Genomic DNA, 25,501 nt, shown 5'->3' on the forward strand with positions numbered 1-25,501 from the left:
TCAGAGGTTAGCATGTTAACTATACAAAATTGAAGCAGTTGTTAAATGCAGCTTCGGTACAACAGGATAAGAAATCTGATCATGTTTGGATAGTAGTTTAACTACTAGCTAATTTCTCTATGATGGGTTTTGTTCATTTTTGGTAATTACATGAACTGAAGGACTAAGTACTTTATGATTATGTTTCAAACATCAAATGAGGATGTGGATAGACAATGCAGGGCCAGCAAATTATTGGGATGTTGTACAAATCGATGACTTCCATGAGGGTAATTTTCTCATGATATCTCTAACTAATCTAGATTACATTATTAAATTAAGTTTAATGAAATAGAAAGAAAAGTTTTATGCAATGAATTTGGTATTATGAAGGATTTCTCAAAATGATTAATTTCTGGGTAATGCACATTTTTGTGTTTTTATGAAATTATTACATGAGTTTCAGTGAAACATCTCAGGACTTTTCTGGAACCTTGATAAAATTTTCAGGATTTTTCTGGAACCATGAATTTCTAGGAAAAGAGTTTGCCTACAACGGGAGTATTTTTTGGACAATGTTCAGAAATTTGTGGAATAAATCACAGATTCATACCAATTACCATAGAAAGAATTGACATAAAATCATTTATTAAATGAATAAAAACATAAAAATAAATAAACATTAAGTGACTGAAAGAAAGTAAAATAAAATAGATGAAAATAATTAATTAATTTAATTTTTGGTTATAATGGACCGCCCAAATAACTTATTTTCTATCACTATCATGATCCTTCCTGTTTTTTTTTACAAAAATTATTTGTATAAATTATGATAATTAGATTTCCGATAAAATTTCTTCTAATGTTTACTTTTAACAAAAAAGTTACAAAATTAACGTACTTTAATACCAAAAATTTCTCATTTTGTCTGAGTCATTTATTTATTTAGTAATTTTTCCATGTGTAAATCCAATTTCCATATCATCTTTCTACATTTTTCTTTTAGGTGTAGTTTTGTAAAAGCTGAGAAAGCCAGAAAATTGAAATCAGGAATTTATTTAAATTTACAAAGTTATTTGTAGTTAATGAATTGGGTTTCATGCAAATCTATTAACTTAATAGAGTAATTTTTGTTTGTTTCTAAGATAAACAAGATTGGTTGAAAAAGTATCTATAAAAAAAAGAAAAAAGTATAAAGTGTAGTGATGTAAGTAAAAGAGTTGATTAATATGTCAGAAGGCTAAACACAGAGTGTCCTTCTAAGCTCTTGTACCACAAGCTACATTTCTTTTGGTTTATTTGTAGTAGTATATGGGTATGTAGGTCTCATGAACATTTTATTCCTTCGGTTGTGTTGAAAGAAGTGAGCACTGAATTTGCTGGATTTTATAAAAACTTTAGTAAAACAACCAAATATTTGACTTAGATTAACAGGCACTCTGTGTTACATCAAAGTTTATGAGTGGTATAAATATGTTAATGAAAGTAATAAAATCTGTGAGAGTAGTGAGACTTAAACTTCTAACAATCAAAAAAATTAAAAATATTCATGACTATTTTTCAAGATTTTAATACTGGTTTTAGTTAATTCTTAAGAATGAGATTCATCTCATCAATATTTCTGTCAACATACTCTTAGGGACCAAAAAGGGTTATTTCGTAATAAATGTGTAAAAATGTTTTAAAAATTATTATAACTGGAGACAAATTGTCAGTTTATTGACATGATCCTAAAACTAAGGTCCAGACTTCACAGTAAAAGACCCATAAGTCTACCAGACCTTTTTTTTTTTATTTTCTCATCCCAGGGAAGTGTCCTTGTGACTCTAATGAGTCTTCCCACCTGCTGGCAGTATGTCCGGCACAGCAGGTTGGCCTGCTGTTTCTGGATCTTTTTTTCTCTTATTGCCTTCCTCAAACTGGCCGGACAGGGGTAAATCTGGGCCCGGGTATATTGTTTCCGGGGTCCCTGCCCAGGCAGCCCGGACTTGGTCTTTTCACTTTAATTTATTGCCTACCTCAAACTGAGAGATGAGAGGATTGGGACCGGCTATGCCATTCCTGGCTCCTGCCCCAACGGCCGGGACTTGGTCTTCACTTTTTTGAGTGACCTCAATTCCTTTTCCAATCCTGGAAGTCTTCTGCTTTCTGTTTCAAGATATCGGTCACCAAGTTCTCAATGGCTCTCCATCTGCGTCGCATAGCATATGTCCAATCGTGTTTTCTGGGGTAATCCAACTCAGGTGTGCTCTTTCTTTAATGTCATCCCATTTCGGGCACTCATAAAAAGTATGTAGTGGCGAATCCAGTGCTCCACAATATATGCAGTTTGGAAACTCTTGTCTTTTGAATTTATACAGATATTCTCCGAACTCTTTGTGGCCAGAGAGTAGCTGGAAAACATAGTATCCCACCTCCCCATGCTTCCTCTCCAACCACGATCCTAAATCAGGTATCAACGTGTGCGTCTAGGCCCCAGAGCGTACATCATTCTAGCTCTCTTGCCACTCTTGAAGGACCTGTGTGTGTGTGTGTGCAGCCTCTTTTGTCATTCCTTCATACTGTCTACACCTCTGAAGGGCCTGCAGGTGGGCTGGAGGGATCCCTGCCATCGCCCTGGTGGCCACAGTAGACACTGTCCTATACACACTAGTAATCTTTAGAGTTGCCCTCTGTAGCAGAGAATCAAGTCTTCTTACATTCCTTTTGCTATTAAAAGCAAAAATCCATGCCAGGATGGCATACAAAAGCACAGAGACCGCGGCCAACAACAGCAGCCTCCTCTTAGCCGCCCAAGGCCCCCACTTATTCTCCATTAGGTGTCCTAGGGTGTTAATAGCTTTTTCCACTTTCTGCGCTGTCTCTTGAAGGTGTTGATTGAAGTTACCTGACTGCAAAAGCACCAGACCTAAGAAAGCACAACTAAACTTAAAAGACAAAAGCATTTTCAAGTCAATGTTGACCTTTTACTGTAAGGAAATTGTACATCATGAATATGCTACTCCTAGAAGTAATACAAGAAGTAATATTTCTGTCAAGTTCTGTGGAATTTGTATGAAGTTCATTGTAAAATACCAACCTGAAGTGTATGAAAATGGGAAGAGACAGCTAACATGCAATGGGGGCCTGTGCATGCATTATTACTTGAATAGCAGTTTCTTACTAAGTAAAAAATCCTGGAAATTTGACAACCTCCCTATTCACTAGAATTCACTTAATGTATTTTTTCCTTTTTTTCAAAGGGCACTTAAAAATAAAATAAAAAATTGGGATGTTGAAGAGATAAAACAGAATTTTCAGATGAAACAACAGGGGGTTTCCTATCTCTAAGGATAATCAGAAAAAAACATTCGAGAAATGGAGACAGCATTGCGCTAAGCAGTGATTTCAAAAGATGACCAATTTGAAGATGATTAACTTATAATACTGTAGCTAGTAATTTTCTTAAAGATCCAGACACTTTTGATCACAGTTATATTTTATCATATATTGCGAAGTTAGGTAATCATTTGAAATATTTGTTGAATAGGTAAGTAATATATTAAACAGCACACAGGAAAAAAATGTTATTACTTATTTTATTTTAGTAAAACATACTGGAAATACTTTTGAAAGTTAATAGCAATTTAAAATAATTTTATATAGTCTTCTGGATTTCTAGTGATCAAATCAATTTTTATTATAATTACTACATAACACTTCTTTCTTAAGCACTTGTACTTTTGCATTAAATAACTAATTTGGTATCTAATTTACTATAAGAAATACTTGCAAATGTGTAAAATATATACAATATTAATACTAATTTCTTTTAATTTTTTTCAGTTTGTTAATAATAATTTTGTAGCTTCACATAAAGGAGGGCACATACCGTTTAATGTAGAAATATCATATTCTGCAATACTTGGATTAAACAATATTACAGTAGCTGTTAATAATACTTTAACAAATTATACTCTGCCACAAGGATTTGTTACACATCATTCTCCTAAATGGTTAGTGTCTACATGTAACAACAATGTAATGTAAAATAAAATTTAGTAATATTTTTATATCTCATGTATAAAGCCTGAAAGTTTGTCTGTTTGTTCTTGTATCATGTGAGAACCAACAAGAACCAACTGATTCCTTTCACATTTGCAGAATACATTCATGTTCTCCCAGGGAATGTTTTAAGCCATAGATCAAGGCCCTTGCTTCCTTGGGAGTGAAGTTGTCAATTAAAGATAATCATTAATGAAGAAAAAATTTACAATTAATTAATAATTAAAAATTAAGTTAATTTTTGTCACCATGGCAACAGAAATAAGTTGTGAAGTTTCCTCGTCAAAGGTCTGTGTACTTTAGTTACCACAATTATTACAATTCTGTCTTTTGTAATTTAGTTTCTCTTTCAGGTTTCTATAAATCCTGAATACTTTAATTGTTATTTATCAGTATTATGGTTCTGTGGAGCTCTTGGGTTGGCCCTGCAGCCCACCTGTGCTAATCTGGGCCACGGGATCCAAGGGACAGAGTCCCCTGACTAGATAGTTGGGCAAGCTAAGTGAACAGCTGGTATATATATTATGTGTATTTTTTTTACTCAAATACATGTTACTACTTGATATTGCCATTGCCATCTCTGATTTTCACTTTCACTTTTACAATCTTTTGATCATACCAGTACTCAAAATTACTGTTTTAATGAAAAAGGAAAAAAGTAGAAAATGGATTTTGTCGCATACTTAAATTACCAATATCTATATTACTTTTTCGAACAGCTGCTGCCAGCATTCAGCCACTTTCAATACCAGCTTTTGAAGATCCTTTCAAAGAACTCTCATATTAGTGAATTCAATCATTTATTAACCACATCCATGAATTCAATTCCCTCCTGAGAGAGAACACCCGCCTTTGACATGTCTAGTTGCCACACCACATCCTCTGTTCCTAGCCATTAGGTGGCTTAATCAGAGGACATCTTCTTGCATTCAAACTGATCACATTCCAGAGTCATCAGTCGACCTTGGTCACATTCATGAACTACTCATTTGTGCATTTATGCTTGGAGTAAGAAGTTTCCTACTTGAACTGTTTAAGTGAAGCTGTTGTTTTATCCATGGAATGGAGCCACACATTGATAAGGGGTACCACTATCCAAATTTCTAGCACCAATCTCTCATTGTGTTGTGACTCATAACATTATTATCACAAGTGTAATATAGACATTGGTGGATTTTAGTGGTCCTAACATTTGCAAAAAATTGATTGTTCGTAGTTGGCAGGAAAAGAGGTAATAGGTTTTAGGTATCATTGACTATTGCTGTGCTAGGAATAAATAGAATGGGTGGCAGGTGGGCAACTAATGAGATTATAGTTTGCTGGTAGGCTGTGGCATATGACGTTGCTGTGGCAACTGGTTTATTTCTATCAGCCAATTGGAAGTCAGTTGTACATACAGTATATATACATGAATAAATAATTTAGCAAACAGAATTCTGAAGTCAGTTGTACGTACAGTATATATAGATGAGTAAATAATTTAGCAAATAGCATTCTAGCAGCATAAAATATCAATAAAGCCTTCTATAAAGCCTGAATACTTTAATTGTTATTTATCAGTATTATGGTCCTGTGGAGCTCTTGGGTTGGCCCTGCAGCCCACTTGTGCTAATCTGGACCACGGGATCCAGGGGGCAGAGTCCCCTGGCTAGATAGTTGGGCAAGCTAAGTGAACAGCTGGTATATATATTAGCTGGTATATATATATGTTCAAGTTAACTTTTTTTTTTTTTTTTTACTTAATGTTTTTGAGATCCAGATTTTAAACTGATTAGAGATGCTAAAAATATATATCTGTAATTTTAAGTGAAAAAAAATTATTTTAATATAGTTGAATGCTGTATTTTAAAGTGCACCAAATTTTATTTCTTTAAACCTAATTTATTTTTTCTACATTAATCTTTCTCATCCTTAGTTCATCAAAAGTGGTCTCTCAGCTATTATTATGTTACTAATGATTTTGTTGATCGGTTTAATTGATCATTATTTTAGGCATCCAACTGGATTTACAACTTACCAACACAACTGTGATTATTTTGATTATGCTGGAATAAACAGACCTGTTACACTTTACATAACACCTACTACATATATAAATGATATAGTAGTTCAAACAGATTTTGAAAATAATACAGGTAATGTATTTTGTAATTCATATTTTTATTTATTTAAATAACTATTTATAAGATTAGCATTTTGAATGCAATTTAAATTCTTCTAGTTCAGATAATTTTTTGGTATTAACCTATTTATCAGTTGTGCCTAGTATACAGATTTTACAGCTTTATTCCAAATTATATTTTGTAAATATAACTTCATTATTTTACAAGAAGCTATGGTTTAAGCATATGCATTATTTGTGGACAGTAGTGTTGTAATCTGTTGGTATGGAGATAAAAACATGTATTCCCTTAAAAATGGTTGATTTATTCAAGAGAGGACAAAATAATTGTAATACTATTTGCTCCTTTACCTCTGTCTTCTGGTCACCATTCTATTTTTGAGTAAAATAATGTAATAATTAACCTAATTAAACTGATTAATTAAATGATGTCAATGATGTAATAATTACATCATTAAAAATGATGTAATAATTAACAATACATTGTGGCATCAGCAGATCAGTAATATAACAAGTTAGAGGTACACTTCACAATCAAGAAACATAGTTGCCTATAAGTGACTGAACAAAACTGTACAAGATATTATGAAATATGTAAAACAATAATTTTTTTTTTGTTTGCGGGCGAAAAACGCCTGGGCGTTATCATCGCCTGGGATTTTATTAATAAAAGGGTAAAATAACACCAAAATAATAAAACTAATAAGGTGTAAAATTAATATTAATCATATAATAAAAATTTATTAAAACAAGAGTCAAGATGGTAAAAAACAACTCAAAACTAATACTGCAGACGAAGTCTTTAAAATATAAAAGTTAAAATAATCAAATAAAGAAACTATATAAAACTTACCTAATTCCGATGGGTTGTGCAAAAGGCTCCCTTGTCATATAATAAAATTAAAGACATAGAACCAAAAAAATAAAAATTGAAAATAAAGGTTAAAAATTACCAACAACTCTTCTAGCATAAAAATATATATGTGATAATATTAATTTTTTTGCAGTAACCTGGTACTATGCAAAAACAGAAACATCCGGTCCAAAATTTCGTTATTATTGTACAAGAGATCACGGATGTTTCTAGGTAAATTAAACTTACGACGCAACATCGCATAACATATGCAGTTCACGAGAATGTGGTGCACAGTCATGTGGCAGTTGCTTTGTGTGCATAGGGGTGGGACTTCTCCTGACATTAGGTATTCATCTGTGATCCTCGTATGTCCTATCCATAACCGGCATAGGACCACTTCCTCACGACGAGACTTTCTGCAAGAGGAGCCCCATGGCAACACTGAATCTTTAATCCGTCGGAGTTTATTATCGACGGTAGTCGCCCAGTCACTTTGCCACCTTCCTCTCAGTGATTGTTTTACACAATTGATAAAATCAAAGGTAGTAACTCGGTTGGTGAAAGGAGGTTGAATACATGCTTCTTTGGCAGCATAATCTGCCCTTTCGTTACCTAGAATCCCTGCGTGGCTAGGGATCCAGCAAAAACTTACTTCTGTGTTGCGATTATCTATCTCAGCGATTGCATCGTAAATTTCAATGACGACAGGATGTTTGGAATAAAAGTTTTCTAACGCCCGGAGAGCACTAAACGAGTCACTGCAAATAAGAATGTTTCTATATTTAGGGTTAACGATATGTAGAGCCCTATTTATAGCGAGTAGTTCAGCAGTGAACACACTCGTAATACCGGGTAGGCCAAACATATAAGTTTTTTCATTGACAACAAAAGCACAACTAACGGTACCGTCTTGTTTCGACCCATCAGTGTATATCACCGCGTCTGGGTTCTTGTTGGTGAGAATATACTGAAACATTTGCCGCAAAACAGTAGGTGGTGTTGATTGTTTATCGTATGTTGTAAGGTCAAATGTAAAATTTACAAGGTTTATTCTCCATGGAGGATATTAGCATGGACATGATGGAAAGAACGAGGGAGTGTCAACATTTATATGTTGCAGCAGACGTCGGGTACGGACATCCACAGGCGCAGTACAGCGTGGATGGCCCTCATACTTCCTTAAATTAGGATTCCTAAGAACTGGGTCAAAAGCCGGGTGATTCGGCTGTCCTTTCAGATGGGCAAAATAAGATAACAAAAGCTGGTCTCGTCTATCCCAAAGTGATGACTCGCCACAGTTTACAAGTAAGCTTGCGATAGGGGTTGATCTAAACGCACCTGTGACAAGCCGAAGAAAAGCATGATGTACACCGTCCAGCATTTTAAGCACGGTTTGATAAGCTGAAGAGTAGGTGACACAACCATAATCTAAACGGGAACGAACAAGGGAATAGTAAAAACGTAACATAAATGATCGATCGGCTCCCCCAATTGGTGTTACTAAGGACCCGCATCATATCTAAAATTTTGGAACATTTTGTCCTCAATTCCTTTATATGTTTGACCCAAATAAAACGGCTATCAAAAAGCAGACCTAGAAACTTGACGTAAGGAGAGACAGCAATAATCTCTCTGTTCAGAAAAACCCGCGGAATAGAAGGGTTCTGTAGCCGAGAAAAGACTACACATTTCGTTTTGTCGGATGAAAATGTGAAACCAGTAGTTCTTGACCAAGCCTTAAGGCGAAATATAGTGTTCTGTAGCAGTCGCTCTGCTGTGGGTGTTGAGCGACTCGCAACGTAAATAACAAAATTGTCAACGAATAGAGAACATGAGACAGGAGCCTGTACACAATTGGTAATGCTGTTTATGGCTACAGAAAACAAGATGGCACTTAAAACACTACCTTGAGGTACTCCAGTTTCCGAAACGACACTGTCTGAAAGTGAATCGTAACACGAAGCGTTCGGTGATTTAAGAATCCCCGAATAAAAGCAAGCACACTGCCCTTGATTCCCCATCTCCTAAGAGTGTTAAGAATATTATGTCGCCAGGCTGTGTCGTACGCCTTTTTTATATCGAAGAAGATAGCAACGAGGTGTTGGCGGTTCAGGAAGGCGTTTTGTATGGCTGTCTCCATTGACACTAAATGGTCAATGGAAGATCTTCATTGAAACCACACTGTTCCGAAGAAAGAAAGCCATGTTTCTCCAAGTACCATGTAAGCCTGCGGTTTACCATTCTCTCCATTATTTTACACAACACGCTTGTTAAAGAAATAGGGCGGTAGCTTGAGGGATCAGTTTTGTCTTTACCAAGCTTTAGTACTGGTATAATAAATGCTTCTGACCAACCGGGCGGAAAGACTTGTTCGGAGAATAAACCATTGTAAATATTCAAAAGATGTTGTAGTGCTGAATTAGGAAGGTGTGAAAGCATGCAAAGGCGAACGTTGTTTGGTCCAGGGGAAGTATCACGTGAGTTCTTAAGTGCGTACAACAATTCTTTAAATAAGAATGGAGTGTTCAATTCACCAACCGAATTACCAATGTTTAACGCCAATATTTCTATCAGTGCTTTGTACCTCTGAAAGTCGTTACTATATGATGAAGTGAGAGACACCGAGCGGAAAGATTTTGCTAAAGTATTTGCTACAGCCGAAGATGATGAAAGGAGTTCTCCTTCAGCAATGAGACCGAAAATAGATTGCCTTGGCGATCTGAAAATTGCATGAATTTTTTCCACACAATAGACGTGGGAGTAGTACGTGAGTTGGTGTTCACATATTTCGTCCATGAATTCCTCTTAGCGTTCATCAAGAAGACCCGACGGCATACCGCTCTTGCCCTGCAGTACAAATTTAGATATTCAGTTGTAGGTCTATTATTAAACTTGCGTAGTGCTTGCTGTCGATTCTTAATAGCACATTTGCAATCATCATTCCACCATGGAACGGAAGGACGTTTAGGGTTACCCGATGTTTGTGGGATATATCTGCTAGCAGTTTTAAGTATCATGGATGTAAAAGAGGAACATTGATCAAGGATGTTCGCACTGTCGTCATACTGTGATTGGAAGGCTTTATGATATCCATCCCAATCTGCCCTTTCAACAATCCACCTCCGTTCTCTTAATCTCGTTGTCCACACCGAAACCAATAATAATTGGTTTGTGGTCACTGCCATGAAAGTCATCACAAACAGACCAATCAAGATGAGGGAGTAAATTCGGTGAGCTTATGGATAGATCGATGTTAGACATAGTACCAGATGATAAAGACATGAATGTATGAGATCCATTATTCAGCAAACAAAGGTCGCCTTGTCTCACACTGTGTACTATATTTCCTCGAGTGGAGCAGAAGGTCGAGACCCAGGAAACATGGTGGGCATTGAAGTCTCCTACTATTAACGATGGAGATGGTATTTGTGTGAGGAGATTCGAGATATCTAGAGCACTGAACTCAGTGTTTGGTGAGAGATATAGATTGCAGATATGCAACTTGAAAGGGATAGAGATCTTTACTGCAACAGCAGGAATGAGAGTGGTCAGTTGAATCCTCGTAGCCAATATCTCATCCTTCATGAAAACCACTCCACCACTCTCTCTACTGTCTGCTACACAGTTGTACCTCTCACAGAAGTATCCTCTGAGTGCTATTGGGTCACGTTGTAGAAGATGAGTTTCCTGGAAACACATGATTACCAGATCATGTTCGCGTGCCAGTACTCTAATATCTTCAATGTGGGATCGAAGACCTCTAAAATTCCACTGAATACTGTTCATAAGGAAAAAATAAAAACAAGTAAAAAAAATCATGCATTATCATATAATATAACGTTGGTGTTTATTTATTAGTAATGATACTGGTCACAGTAAGATTGTATGACATTTGCCAATTTTCAATATACTTCAGCATTATGTCTTGAAGTGTGGACTTAACATATTCAGAATTAGCCCATATATTTGGTAGGAAAATAAGATCTGGTAAAGGATGATTTTTCAAAAGGAAAAAATTATTTATTTAACAATATTCCATGATGCAGTAAATATATTTTGATTTATAAGTAGATTTACATTAAATTTATATATTTTAGAAATATTACATTTTTTATTAGAGTTGAGAGGATTATTACTTTTACTGCAGATAATTAAACATTTATTTAAACTGAACATTACTAAACTAGACATTACTGGGCAATAACTTTCATTAAAATTATTAAACAATATATTAATATGTAAAAAATTCTTGCTTGTATATTAAACTTTTTTTTCCAGCATATGTCAATTATGAGATTAAAGTAGAGTTTAATCAAAGTACCACCACCTGTGATGTATTATTAAAAGATAAAGAGTCTGTTATAGTATCAAATAACTCCAAGGTTAGTTGCAGTGGAAGACTGGAATTTAGTAATATTCATTTATGGTGGCCAATAATGTCTGGACATCCACCTGGATATTTATATTCTTTTGAGGTAAAGCCATTTTATTTTACTTCAATTATTACTTCCTTGTACGAAATAAAGGAAGTATTTGATCGCGAAAAATGTTGGTTTTCAGATTTAAACGGAAATATCCATTTTGACCATTCCTGAATCCATTTTAACTAGTTTTGGCATGATGTCTGTGTGTTCATATGTATCTTGCATAACTAAAAAAACAATTAGCCGTAGGATGTTGAAATTTTTGATTTAGGACTGTTGTAATATCTAGTTGTGCACCTTCCCTTTTTATTACAACTGACTGGACCAAAAGTACCCAAAATTCAAAAAAATTTGGATTTTGGACTTTTTCTTAACTGCAGTATAAGTCCTCATTGAGAGATTTTCAACGATATAACATAAGTGGTTCTTATTTTCATTGGTTACGGAGTTATAGCCAAATAAAATTTTAATTAATGAAATATTTGGATCTCGTAAGGGGAAGGCACATCAGTTCAAATCCGACATGTCCATTTTTTTAAATTTTTTTATTTATTTAAATATATTGATTTATTAATAATTATTAACCTCTGATTGTTAGAAAAGTTTTACAATAAATAAAAATTTAATAATAATAATAATAATAAAAAAAAAAAATATGAAGAAGTGTCAGAAGTTGTTTATGAAATAAAATTTTATGTACTTTTCATTAAAAAAAAAATGTTTATATGTAATTTAATACGCATACAAGGAAGTCATGTGGTGTCCACATCAGATTTTTTTTTTATAACTTGGACACAATATAAATACCAGCACAATTTTGTTCATTTTGGATGGGGAAGTTAAAAATAAAGATTATTGGAAAGGTTAGGCACACAGGTGATTAATACTGATAAGTTACATTTTTGGTAAACAATTCTGTTAGAATTTTTTGATATTATTGATTGACTTTATTATTGGTTGACTGTTAATCATGGATATGTATATAATTTTTATGCAATCTTAATAACTTAACCTAACCTTTTTTTTTCCCTGGTGAGTTGGAGAAACCCTATTTACGGGCGAAGTGTTGAGCTCGCTAACAAGTTCCGCTAGGTGTTATTAAGAGTGTATGTGTGCCTGCGCCCTATCGACTAAATTTCCTGTCTCACCAATTCCACTCCCGGGGCCGGACCCGCAATTAAGTATTACTCAGCCTTGGGAGGTGCCTTTGAGCTTAGGGGTTCCAGAGTCCCCGTGCATCATCACCGCCGCCAATCCACGCAGGCGCGGACGAACGACGGTTCCGCAGGGGGCTGTCCTTCACCCCGTCGCTCTCCGGCCATTTTCTTCACCTAGGTTGATGAATACTCTTGAAAGCTATCCGAGAGGTCTTCCTCTCGGCTATCCAACAGTCCTTGCTTTTGCCTCTTTACTGATGATACTGCAAATCAGACCGGAAATAGCGTCCCATGTACTCTCGTCCTGTAATATCTTTGGAATGATGTTCTCCGGGGTCAGAGTGTCCAAGTACCGATGGTTATTCCGCATGGCCTTCCATCTTGGACAGTGAAATACTACGTGTTCTACATCGTCGGGTTCACAACCGTATGAGCACGTGTTAACCTCAGCTCTTCTGACCAAAACAAGTACTTGCGAAAGCAGCCCCCTTCAGTTCCCTTTACAATAGCAGGCAAAACGGCAGTTCAATAGCAGGCGTACCATAACAATGAAAGCCGCCTCAGCCGAGATGGTTTTGTAAGCAGAGCATACCCTTAAGGCCATACGCCTCTGCACACTCACCACGTTCAGGGCTTTCTGCCATACGGAAATACCGTAGAGCAATATTGAGTTTACTACATGTGAGTAAACCTTGCGTTTGGAGGATCGGGTCCTCCAATGTTCCGAGTAACTTACTCAACGTTCAACCAGTTCTTTCTGCTATTCTTACTACGTGCCCCACATGTACCGTGAAAGAGCGCCGCCGATCAAGCCAGTAGTCGAGGTATTTAATCTCATTATCTGGAACCACAACATGCCCATTCACCGTAAATCTTATCGGGTCAAGCCGACTTCTACCGGCCAACACCAGTACCGTGGTCTTAAGGGGAGCCAGACACAGGCTCTGGTTTGATAGCCACTCATTAATCAGAACAATGGACTGCTTGGCCCTAGCGCTAACTACCTCATGCCTGGCGACAACAACTAGCGCCAAAAGGTCTGCAAAGGCTATAGCGGAAACACCCTCCGGGAAAGGTAAATCCAGCACACCGTCGTATAAGAGGTTCCCGAGAGTAGGCTCAATAACCGAGCCCTGTGGAAACTGCACTGTACGTCGAAGGACATCCTCTGATCACCAAGTTCGTAGATGGCTCTCCTGTTTTGCAGGTATCGGTGAATAATTCTTCTAAGTTATGGTGAGATACCCCTGCTCTCGAGTGTCTGGAATATTGACGCCCAGTTCACAGAATTAAAAGCATTCAGGATGTCCAGGAGAATCACCGTAAGGATACTCCTACGGGTCCCTATAGCCGCACGCTCTGCCAAACGCATGACATGACTGGCAGCGTCAATTGTAGAATGCACCGACCTTAAACCTAACTGCCTTTCATTAAGGCCACCTGTAGAATCTAGCTCCTGTTGAAGACGCTGAACAAGTAGTCTTTCGAACAACTTGGAAAAGTTGTTCAAAAGGCACAGCGGCTTATATGCGGGGGCGTTCTCAGGACCGCCCTTCATTGCTTCTGGGACTGGAATGGGGGCAACCCTGACTACGATTTTCTCCATATTGTCCGGCTCCGGACTCTTATGGAGCTTCATTACTTTTGTGGGTGCCAGTAATCCATGTAATTCAGAAAGCAGCAAGTCATCCGCGACAGTTTCCTCACGGGGAGGGTCAACTGCTCTGGGGAACATAGAGTTAACCAGTTCCAACCCTTGCGCAGTGGTGAGCGTCGGAAGACGGCGTCCAAAGCGACCCATTACGATCGTACAACCATTTCCCCATTCATCACGGTCAATTTCATTACACAGCAACCTCCAGGAGTCCCTCTTGATCGCGGATCTGTAGGCGCGACAGCCAGCCAGGTACTCTTCACGTACGAGATCGGTTTGGTGTAAGTCACCATGTCTAGCTGCTCTTTGATAGGCCCGACGTAATACCGGACATTTTTCTCTGGGCGTATTCAGATGTGGGGACCACCAATACAAGCACTGTCTTTATTGTCGCTAGGTATTAAAAAATGTGTTCGTTCACATTCCTCAGAGACCGCGTCTGAGAGAGCCTGCGTCGAGATCCCGCTGTCGAAACGAGTCAAAATGCTTTCCTGCTTTGCCAGTGCCTTGTCGCTGTCTTCTTTGTCATCAGGAATGTGTACGACACCTGGCGTCATGGTATTCTACCCCCTTAAATAATGGGGAGTCAAGGGCAGTTTTTTTTTTTAACTCAGTCCCCACCCTGCAAGAGGTCACCACCTCTGCAACAAACACAAGCAAACATGCAGGGGGATGAACAGGGATCAGAAACCTCTACTCACCCTCGTCCGCCTCCCTACCACGAACAATGGCTTCCACCATGGCAGCTACGGCTTTCCATGCAGCCTCCAACTTGAGCATCTTGGTAATCACACTTTCAGCCACCAACTCCCCGAACTCCTCGACTACTGGGCGTCGTACATCATACCAACGCCCTTACCAGAACGCACATGTTCTGGAGAGTCAACAACTGCACAATACCTACATACGGGGGAAGCTCTTTTTTCATATTGCGCAAGGGCAATATACTTGCTTTAATGTTTCTTAAATGGCCGAACTTTCCGTGTGCCTCAAGGAAGTGTATTAAGTGCCACCTGGTTTGCTATAGCCATCAACAGTATTACTAAATGTGTGCAGCTACCTGTTTCATGTTCTTTATTTGTTGATGATTTTGCAATATATATCATGTCCTGTTCAGCAGCTACAGCTGAGAGACTACTACAGAACACTACAGCTTGTCTTGAAGCTTGTTCCAAGGTTCTTGGCTTCATCTTTTCACCTGAGAAAACAAAATGTGTAGTTTTTTCTTTCCTGCAGGATCCTTTTATTCCACAAATCTTTCTTAACAGAGAGTTAATTACTATCTCTCCTGAGGTTAAATTTTTAGGTTTATTTTTTGATAACCATCTTACATGGGTCAAACACATCAAACAATTAAAAATGAAATGTTCCAATCTTCTAGATATGCTGCGAATCCTTAGCAACACAAAATGGGAAGCCAATCGATCATGTATGTTATGCTTTTATTATTCCTTAGTTTATTCCGATTTAGATTATGGTTGTATTGCCTACTCTTCAGTGCGCCATACTGTCCTTAAGATGCTGGAAGCTGTACATCATGCTTTCCTTCATCTTGCTACAGGTTCCTTTAGATCAAGCCCTTTTTTTTTTCTTCAGCTTGCCTGGGCTGGTTCTGCAGTCAAGCATGTGGAATAACTGAACTCAGAGGAGTGTTCTCCAACTCTTTACTAGATCAAGCCCTGTCACAAGCTTACTTGTTGACTGCAGTGAGTCATCACTTTGGGATAGATGGGACCAGCTTCTAGCATCTTATTCTGCCTAGCTTAAAGGACAATTAAATCACTCGGTTTGTAATGCAGTCCCTGTGAATCCTCATTTACAAAGGTATCAGGACCATCCACATTATACAGCACATGTGGGTGTTTGTACTGGCATTTACTGCAAATTTTAAATTTAGACACACCTTTTATTTTTCTAATTTATTCCTGTTCATAGCCTCTATGGAGGGATCAACCTCATACATTTTAATTTTGACCTTTAATTTAACTTGCTGTAAACTTAAATTTTAGAGTAATATTCGCTGCATCCTAGGCAATGATAAGAATGTACTAGAATTGGGTGTTGTTACTTCTATGACTCTGATTATTATTTCTATGATTATTTTAGTTTTAATCTTAATCTTGTAATTGTCATACTTTTTCATTGTAGTTTTAATCTTATTTTATTAATATTTTTCTTATCTTACAAGAGGCATTTTTTGTTATAGTTTTTGTCCTGGGCGATGATAATACGTAAAGCGTTTTTTGCCTCCCCCCCCCAAAATTAATTACTATTATAATAGTTATTAGTTATAATAACTATTTAAGTATTTAGTATTTAGTTATTTAACTATTTTATTTATTTACTACTATAATAACTTGTTATAATAGATATAATTACTATTTTATTTTCTAAATTATAGGTTTATGTAGCGGATGATTTGTATAGATTACCTATTGGTATTCGAACAATTAAGTGGAATTCATCTTCACTTCTTATTAATAATGAACCAGTTTATCTAAGAGGATTTGGAATGCATGAAGATTCAGATGTGAGTACATAGACAAGTTATTATTTAGTAATACAAGATATGCAGTACAGTTTTTATTGGCTTTGGGCACACAATGTGTCCTTAAATATGCAGTTTTCATTTTATTCTATGTATGATAAATTATTTTTGAGTTATACTGAAATATTAAGTAATTTCCAGTCCTGCAGAAAAACGTATTACATGGAATCAATTTTGTGTATTTTGTCGTGGCAGCAGTCTCTGTCCACTCTAGCTAATCCCCTTTTGGGACTTTCCCACCGGGGTCTCCCCAACTTCATTAGGACACACCGACCTTCCTCTTTCAGATAGCCCCTATGCCCTTCTGCTAAGTTGCCCATCCTGTCCCTAATCTGATAGTTCCAGATGTATGTTTTGCACACGTTTCACTTTACGACCCACTCATACTTTGAGGATTCTTTATGTCATCGTCGGAGAGTTCCGACCCCTCCACTCTTGAATGTGGGTGGACCTGAACACCCTAGGCAAAAAGACTACCTCCCTGGCACTGCGCGTCGCCATGCTTCAACCCTTTTTTTTAAATTATAACATTCAATCACACATATATAAGTGCACCTCACCCTACTTCTCTTGTAAAACAAAATAATAAAAAAAATAAATAAATAAAAATCCCCTTGATCATAGCGTCATCAAGCATCGCATGGCCGTTATTTCTTTAACGGAGGCTTAGCTTCCTTAAAGAAGCTCTATCAGCATTAATATTCTGAAACTGGAGAGAAATAGCCTTTTTCAATGGGTCAGTTCTTGATTTGAAAAGATCTAGATGTCCTTGTAGTTGATTGAGTAGTTTTGATATTGTTGAGGAATCAGAACTATTTAATTGTTGTAAATATTTCCTGTTTAACATTTCAGAAAATAATGAAAAGAGATTGTAGATTTAAAACTTAAAGCCTACTCATGTTAGTGAACTTTCTGACTGGGACATGGCTTTAAGAGAAACTTGTTGAAGATCTTTTATAAGGTGTTTTCCCAATGTTCAATTCTTTGAAGAATGTGCCATTTACCTGAATAACAGATCTTGGGATATGTATTTTTAGTATAAAGAAAATCCCCACTTTTATGAGAAAGTCAAAGACTACGTGTCATATAATGATGTAGACAGTGATATCTGAAACACAATTGAGGACCATACTTCTTTAAGAAAGTGTTAATAGCATTTCTTATGTTTGATCCTTAAACATAGAAGAGAAAGTCTAAATGCAAGCGGCAACTGATAAAATTGTGTGTGGAAAATGAAGGAGTACATATAGGTGTAATTTAAAGTGTTTAAAAAAAAATTGAATAAATTAACAATAAACGATTCATGTTTATTTCTTTATATGGAAAGGGACTTTGTGGCTACTCTTTTGAATAGCTAAATTCAAGAGAGTGGCAATTACTGTTTAGTTTTATGATCTTCTGTATAATTTTTAAATCTAACTGATTAAATTTAATGGCATCATTCGATGGTACTGATGATGTCAAATCTGCTACTATAAAAACAAATTCCTTATTACTTTTCAATGTATTAAACTGAATATCCCAGGTAATTAAAAAAGTTATTTGAATTTCCTATGTTATTGTTTCTGAAATATGATAAGCCTATCTACATTATGAAAATGTTTGCAAGTGCACCTTCAGGGTTTTAATATTAGATTAAACGATTATTTAAAAAAAAAAACAATACTTCACCCTCGTCAGTAAAAAAATGTTAAAAGCATTCAAATTAAAAGTTTCTAACAAGAAAGGTAATAAAACATTTATAAATTGTTTAACTTGATGAAAATTCTCACTGGTTAATATATGAGCTTTATTTTTTTTAATCAAATCTTTACTGCTTCATAATAAATAATACAAATTATTAAATGATGAATAATGTATTATAATTCTGTTAATTTTACCATTTGCTTATAGGATTCTTTTTTTGTTTCAGATAAGAGGAAGAGGTTTTGATAATGTTATTTTAGCAAGAGATATTGAACTCATGAAATGGTTAGGCATTAATGCATTTCGGACATCACATTATCCATATGCAGATGAAACTTTAAATGAAGCAGATTCTTTGGGAATTCTTGTTATTTTAGAAACTCCTGGATGTTCTATAGAGTAATTAATATAACATATTCTACATTTTTAATAGCTGATAAGTGATAAATTATTTTCTTTTTAATGTAAATTATTAACTATTTGCTTTAAAATATACAGGAAATAATCATTAATAGATTTTTTTGAGAGCTCATGCTGTCAGAAATCCAATTTTATTGTCTGGGGATTGGACTGTATAAGTTTTATTATCTTAATCTATCCTTTATTATTTTTAATTCTTTTACCTAAATAAGCTGCTGTTTTATATATGGTGAAGAAATTATGATCACTTTAAAAATATATAAAATGAAGTATTTTGTACCTATGATTATAAAGGATGCAAAATTAGAGTATGACAAAGAACATTACATAAAACCTTGTTTATATAAGGTTTTTGTCAAGTAAGGTAAAAAAGGTAATGCATATTCTGCATTTCTGAGAGCATTACTTATATTCAATAGTGTTTTCTTTATATAGTATTTTGAAATCTTCTTATTTTTATCATGACAGATTTCTCATCATTTGGATTTCTTGTAAAAGAAAAACACACTGCAGTAGTTTTTTTCATACGGCAGTTGTTTTTGTGAACCTATGTATTTTTTAAATAAAAACAAAACCCAACAGTTAATAAAACCATATTAAGTGATAAAAAATAGTTTTTCAATTTTGACTGTTTGAATTTGGCACTAAATTAAAGGTTAGTGAATTTGATGCAGCCCTGATAAAAACATCATTTAAAGAATAATTAAGAAAAATTTTTTTTTTCACTTACGTGATTTATTTTGAATTTGTTTGGACAGCAGAATGAAATACAAGAACATTTTAAAATCATTACAAACTGTGATGGCTCAATTTTAAATTTATAAGACTGTTTCTTCTAAAGATCTTTAGGAGCTAATTTTCAGGACTTTCTCAGTGAACTTTCAATGTTTTTATTTTGTTCTGAATTTTAATATATATATTTTTTTTTAAGTTTATTTTATTAACATACTAATTTCATGTAGAAATGTTTTTATTTATTTATACATTAAATGTGTTTATTAATTACATTAGATGTAACGTCCTAAAAGTAAAAAATTGATTAAAATCTTTATTATTATATTTTTATTTGTGTTTTAGCAACTTTAATGATGCATTACTTACTGAACATATAAGAATATTAGACGAAATAATAGGCCAACACAAGAATAGACCAAGTGTAATCATGTGGTCTTTAGCAAATGAACCAAGCACCAACTTAAATAATTCTGCACCTTACTTCAGGTATACTTTCTTTTCTTATCAGTATTTAAGCTATTTTTACTTTAAAATAGTAGGCAGGAAAGTAGTCAATTGCAATTTATCACAAACTGATAGTTCTGCTACCTAACATTAAAGGGAGCCAAATTTTGATAAATAATTCACTGAAGTAAGGCTAAAAGTGTCAGTAACTGAAACTATGTTTTACTAACTGCTTCCGTTAGCTATTAATGTTAAACAACACTGGGTGCTATTTCCATGTCAATGGTTGATTAGATTCAGCAGTTATTTTTTGGTTTTTAATGGATGATACAATCAGTTACTTATAAAAGAGACGTAAAAGTAAGGGTGCTAATCATAGTTGAACCCAGCTGCTCTTAAACTACTGTTGCCAGCCCCATCCAGGTAACTGTATTTCTTTTATAATTTTATCAATGCTTTATACAATGAACTGAAAAAAGAACTTTTTTTATGTGCTAAGGCAATTAAAATTGTCTTGGTTAATCCAACCCTGTACATGCATACAAAGATAATTTTGTAACCATTGTCTAAGTACTTTTGGAATATAAGATTTCAAAATGTTGAGAAATACAAAAATAATGGGTAGGGGAAAAATTTCTTTGGCTTTTAATGCAAAAGTAAAACAAAGCTTTTTTTATATTTCAAATGAAGTTTATTAAAACAAATATGTGCAGTTTTGATTGGCTACTTTTTGCATTTTTTGAGGTAAGACCACCATCCTGTTATTGTAGAACTACTGTGTTTTCTGAATGGAAAACTGTGGTATTCTGTGATTTTTATTGACCTCTTCTGAAGTCAACTTTTATACTGTCACGAGAGTTCTGTAGACCGAAACAAATGGTAGTCTGATGATGCAAGTTCAGGACTATATAGGTGGATGCATCAAAACTTCCCGATTTTTAACACAGTCCTTGCAAATCCTAATTTACAAAGGTATGGAGATCATCCACATTAGTCTGCACCTATGAGTGTTTGTATCTGGTGCTTATGACACCTTATAAATGTTGACTCACATTCTATTTTTCCAACATATCCCTGTTCATATCCTCCTTGGAGAATCAACCTTATAAATTTTATGTTTGACCTTACAATATACAATAAAGAATCAACATTAACTATCTATCATCTTTCAGCAACTGTTTTACCATATTTTCTCCAAGACAAACCCAGATGCAATTGTACAAACAGATGATTGAAACAGAATGAATGATACCATTGGATAAATGTTTGTTAATGGCAGAACTTACATGTTTGGTCTACCTAATATTACAAATGTATTTGTTGCTGAACTATATGCCATCAGTAAGGCTTTGAATATCATTCATTCAAAGTATCACCTTATCCTTATCTTCAGTGACTCATGCAGTGCTCTCCAAGCTTTAAAATATTTATATTCTAAACATAATCTCATTACTGAGATCTATAATACAATTGCTGAGTTGAACCACCGCAACACAAAAGGGAGCTTCTGCTGGATCCCCAGTCATGTGGGAATGCCAGGTAATGAATGTGCAGATTCTGCTGGTAGACACATGTAGGCAACCATCCTTCACCACTTGTATTACTACATCTGACTTTTTAACTGTGTAAAACATACTATTCATGCAAAGTAGCAGGATGGCTGGAGTGCTATAGTTGATAACAAACTTTGACGTATCAAAGGAGTAGGCAGAATTGTTGTGACATTATTCTGTTTCCCAGTATCAATGGTATTTAGTTACAATGAAGGTATTGCACATATAAAAACAGTAACTGATGAAATTATGCAATAAGAATTTCATTTTCCATTCAATTGTGATGATCTGGTTCCTTTGTTTATGCTGTAAAGTTATGAGTTAAAAATTCTGAAACTATAGATTCAATGTTAGTTGAAAAGCATCCCAGCCCAAAAAAAAAATCAAAATGCCAGAAACTGCCAAAGCAATCAAACCCTTCCTTGATACTCTACAATGACGTTTGTGTCAAGCTTGTTTCATTGCATTTTGGGCAGAATATTGACCCTAGATTTAAACTTCAGCTGAATGGAACTATATTCTTTCTATAGTGTGAGAATATAAATTGTCATTTTTTGCAATCACATCATGTTCTGGAATAGTAACAATTTGATCTGCAAGATAATGGAATTTTTTGATATACAATTTTTTTTATGGGGATTTTTTTATATAGACCGAAATTTCTCTTATTGTCCACATACTGCTAATGAATCCAGACTTGTGTGGATTTGTGATAGGTTAAGGTAATTTCTGAGATGTTGAAGGAAATTTAAATTTAATATACAATTTTTTTTTATGGGGATTTTTTTATATAGACTGAAATTTCTCTTATTGTCCACATACTGCTAATGAAATCCAGACTTGTGTGGATTTGTGATAGGTTAAGGTAATTTCTGAGATGTTGAAGGAAATTTAAATTTAGAGTGCAAAATTGTGTATGAATGGTCATATCTGCAGTATGTTATCTTTAGGAAGTGATTTTTAAGTAAAATGCACAATATGAAATGCACAATATGTGGTGTAGTAGCTTTTCAATAGCTAAAATTATACCACTTACTTCTACGAAAGGCATTTGAATTATTTCTTACTTCGAAAGGCATTCGAATTACTTCTATTTGTCAAGTTAGCAAGCAGTTAACTTTAAAATTTAACTGCTTGTTTATTCTATTCACCACTTCAACCTTTTTATTGATTGAAAAATTAATTAATTAGAATATAATGAATATTTTTTTTCTTATATTTTCAGGCAACTTGTAGAGTTGGCTCATAATGTTGATACAACACGACCTGTCACTTTTGTAACATCACAAAGTGTAGAAAAGGACAAAGCTGTAAGTTATTTTACATTAAGAGTACTATAATATTTTAGAAATAAAAAATAAATTGATATTCATAGTCTGATGAGAATTTAGGACTACTGTGAATACAAAATTTCCTGAATATTTTACTGTTGTCTAGTTTTAAATATTGTGTTGGTTAAAATTTTATCATCAAGATAAATGATTTATATCTATTGTGTATTTATTTACAATATCTATATTAAATTTATCTATAAGATTGCATTTTAAACTATTTTAGGTGTAATCATGGTGTTCATTTTAAAATTGTTTAACCATTTATGGGCCTGTGGTTAACTTTTAAATGGACGAAGTGATGAAGATACTTTTTTTTAATATTTGCTGTTTATCAGTACTTTTAAATGTATCTAATTTAGAATGTGCCTTGTGCTTATTGGAGTTATAAATTTTGTCTTATTCACTCCAGTGAATTGGAGGGAGTATATATTCACATCCAAAAGATACTGAGTTATTCCTTCATGGTTGGCATTTTCCATACACTGTGATAGCCTACTGTATCTTATTATGAAATAAACATTACGGAAACTTTAACTGGACATCTGCCTGTAGTTGCAAGCATGCAACTACAGGCTAATATTTACAAATGTTTAGGGTAAGGAAACATTTATGTGCTATATTATTTAGTTACCATGAACCATGTTTAACTATATAATATGCTTGGTTGTTAATGACTCTAATAATTTTAATAAAATAATTAATTACTCGGCAGCATAATACAAAACTTTTCTGTTATTTCACTAGCATTTTAAAAAATGACTCAAAACTGTTTATTCACTACCAATGTATTGTAATATTTTGGAAGAGTTTTCCTTGTTAGACTCGACTGGAAATCTCAGCATTGTTATCTTATTGTTTGATGCAAAGCAGTTAGTTAGCTGGGGATTCGACCAGTATGTCTTCCATTATTGTCTTATCACTATACGATACTCTCTCAGTTTTGTCTAGTTCTTTGTCTGTGCATCAAGTATAAAAATGAATCTGCCGACTGGTACCTAATCAATGAGTTTTAGGGGGAATTTTCTGGGAAACCAAACAGTGTTTTCTTGTACCTGTTCTAGACAGATCAGCTCACACTTTGTTGCCTATAATTATTGAAATTGTTGCTCCTGGCATAACCATCATAACAGATGTATGGTGTTCATATAAATCATTACAATATTATAAGCACATGATGGTGAATCATTCTGTAAATTTAGTTGATCCTGAAATATTAGGCCATACTAATTTAATTTAAAATTACATAACCACACGGACGGGCGATTGTGAGATTGAAGGTATCGGTGAATATATACAGGCCGAAATGAAAAAAATAATAAACCAACCGTTTCCATTAAAGGAAACACGGCTACGTTACAGATCGAAATTAAAAGCACAGTTTGGATAGATTTTTCAGATGAAGATTGCAGTATCGGTAGTCTAATGGGTTACGGATCGAGACTACTCAAACCGAATGTGACAAACGTATCGGATAAACTGATAAATATCGTCCTTGGAAATATAACAGATGTAACATGCAATATTATTGAGGGAGCAATTTTTTGTATGCGTTTCCATTAAGCGTCGACCCTGGTGATATGATTGAAGAACATCCATCGAATGTTGTACTTTTACCGGTAGATGTGAAAAAAATTAACGAATTAGAGATACGATTGGTCGTTGAAAACGGCAATTTATTAAATTTACGCGGCGAACTAGGCGTCTTGTTGTTATTGAGAATATCTAAGTAATCTATTGTAATTGAGTTTTTATTTTTTATAGATAGATACAACATGCCTCTTGTAATCGATAGTGATGGCGATAATGATGTTGATGTTCTTTTTAAACGTTACAAATTGAGTGAAGAGAGCATTAAAAAGTTAATCTCTAGGTTTTATAATTTATATAGATGTAATGGTAATTTTAGTTTGTATATACCTTTATCAATGTTGATGGATTTTGCTGAGGATTATAAAAAAGTCACTGTAAACACTAGACGAGAATTAGTTTTGAAACGTAGCGGTAACAATGAAAATGCAATAGTCGCTACAATTTCAGATCATAAGTCTAATTTGAAAATAACTGAAATCAAATGATATGTGCCGTATTTAAAACCCGCGCCTGAATTGGAATTGGTTAAATTGATAGAAAAAAAATAGAGGTGCTTATATCATTTAGAAAATGGGAAATTCATCAATTATCAGCTGTTCCTGAAACACATTTAATAGAATGGACCGTAAAAACAACGTCGCAGTCAAACAAACCGCACTATGTTATTGTAGGTTTTCAAACCGGTAGGAAAGATAATTCTATTAAAGATATGTCGAAATTTGATTCTTATAATGAAAAATATTAAAGTGATGTTAAATTGAGAAGTATTTCCATATAAAGATTTAAACGTAGATCAGACGTGGATATATAAAATGTTGACAGATTTTCAAAGCTCATATTACAAAAAAGCCGCCGAGTCGCCATACACTTTTTCCGGTTAAAAAAAAAAAAAACTATCCATTATATGTGAATGATTGTTCACGACAAGATGAATCTATAAAAATAGGCGTTTTTG

At 34.7% G+C, this 25,501-nt stretch overlaps 1 protein-coding gene across 1 annotated transcript in view; it reads left to right on the forward strand.

Moving 5' to 3' along the window:
• The window catches only part of LOC142323868 (beta-glucuronidase-like), a 47,920-nt gene that overhangs the window by 3,543 nt on the left and 18,876 nt on the right, over positions 1-25,501 (forward strand). The window contains exons 4-10 of the mRNA XM_075364167.1: positions 3,805-3,974; positions 6,016-6,158; positions 11,280-11,476; positions 16,638-16,766; positions 18,697-18,869; positions 19,968-20,111; positions 22,848-22,932. Coding sequence (XP_075220282.1) covers positions 3,805-3,974; positions 6,016-6,158; positions 11,280-11,476; positions 16,638-16,766; positions 18,697-18,869; positions 19,968-20,111; positions 22,848-22,932 — 1,041 coding nt within the window. The remainder of the gene's footprint in view (positions 1-3,804; positions 3,975-6,015; positions 6,159-11,279; positions 11,477-16,637; positions 16,767-18,696; positions 18,870-19,967; positions 20,112-22,847; positions 22,933-25,501) is intronic.

Source organism: Lycorma delicatula, chromosome 4 (assembly GCF_047948215.1).
Source record: "Lycorma delicatula isolate Av1 chromosome 4, ASM4794821v1, whole genome shotgun sequence".
NCBI classification, from domain to species: Eukaryota; Metazoa; Arthropoda; class Insecta; order Hemiptera; family Fulgoridae; genus Lycorma; species Lycorma delicatula.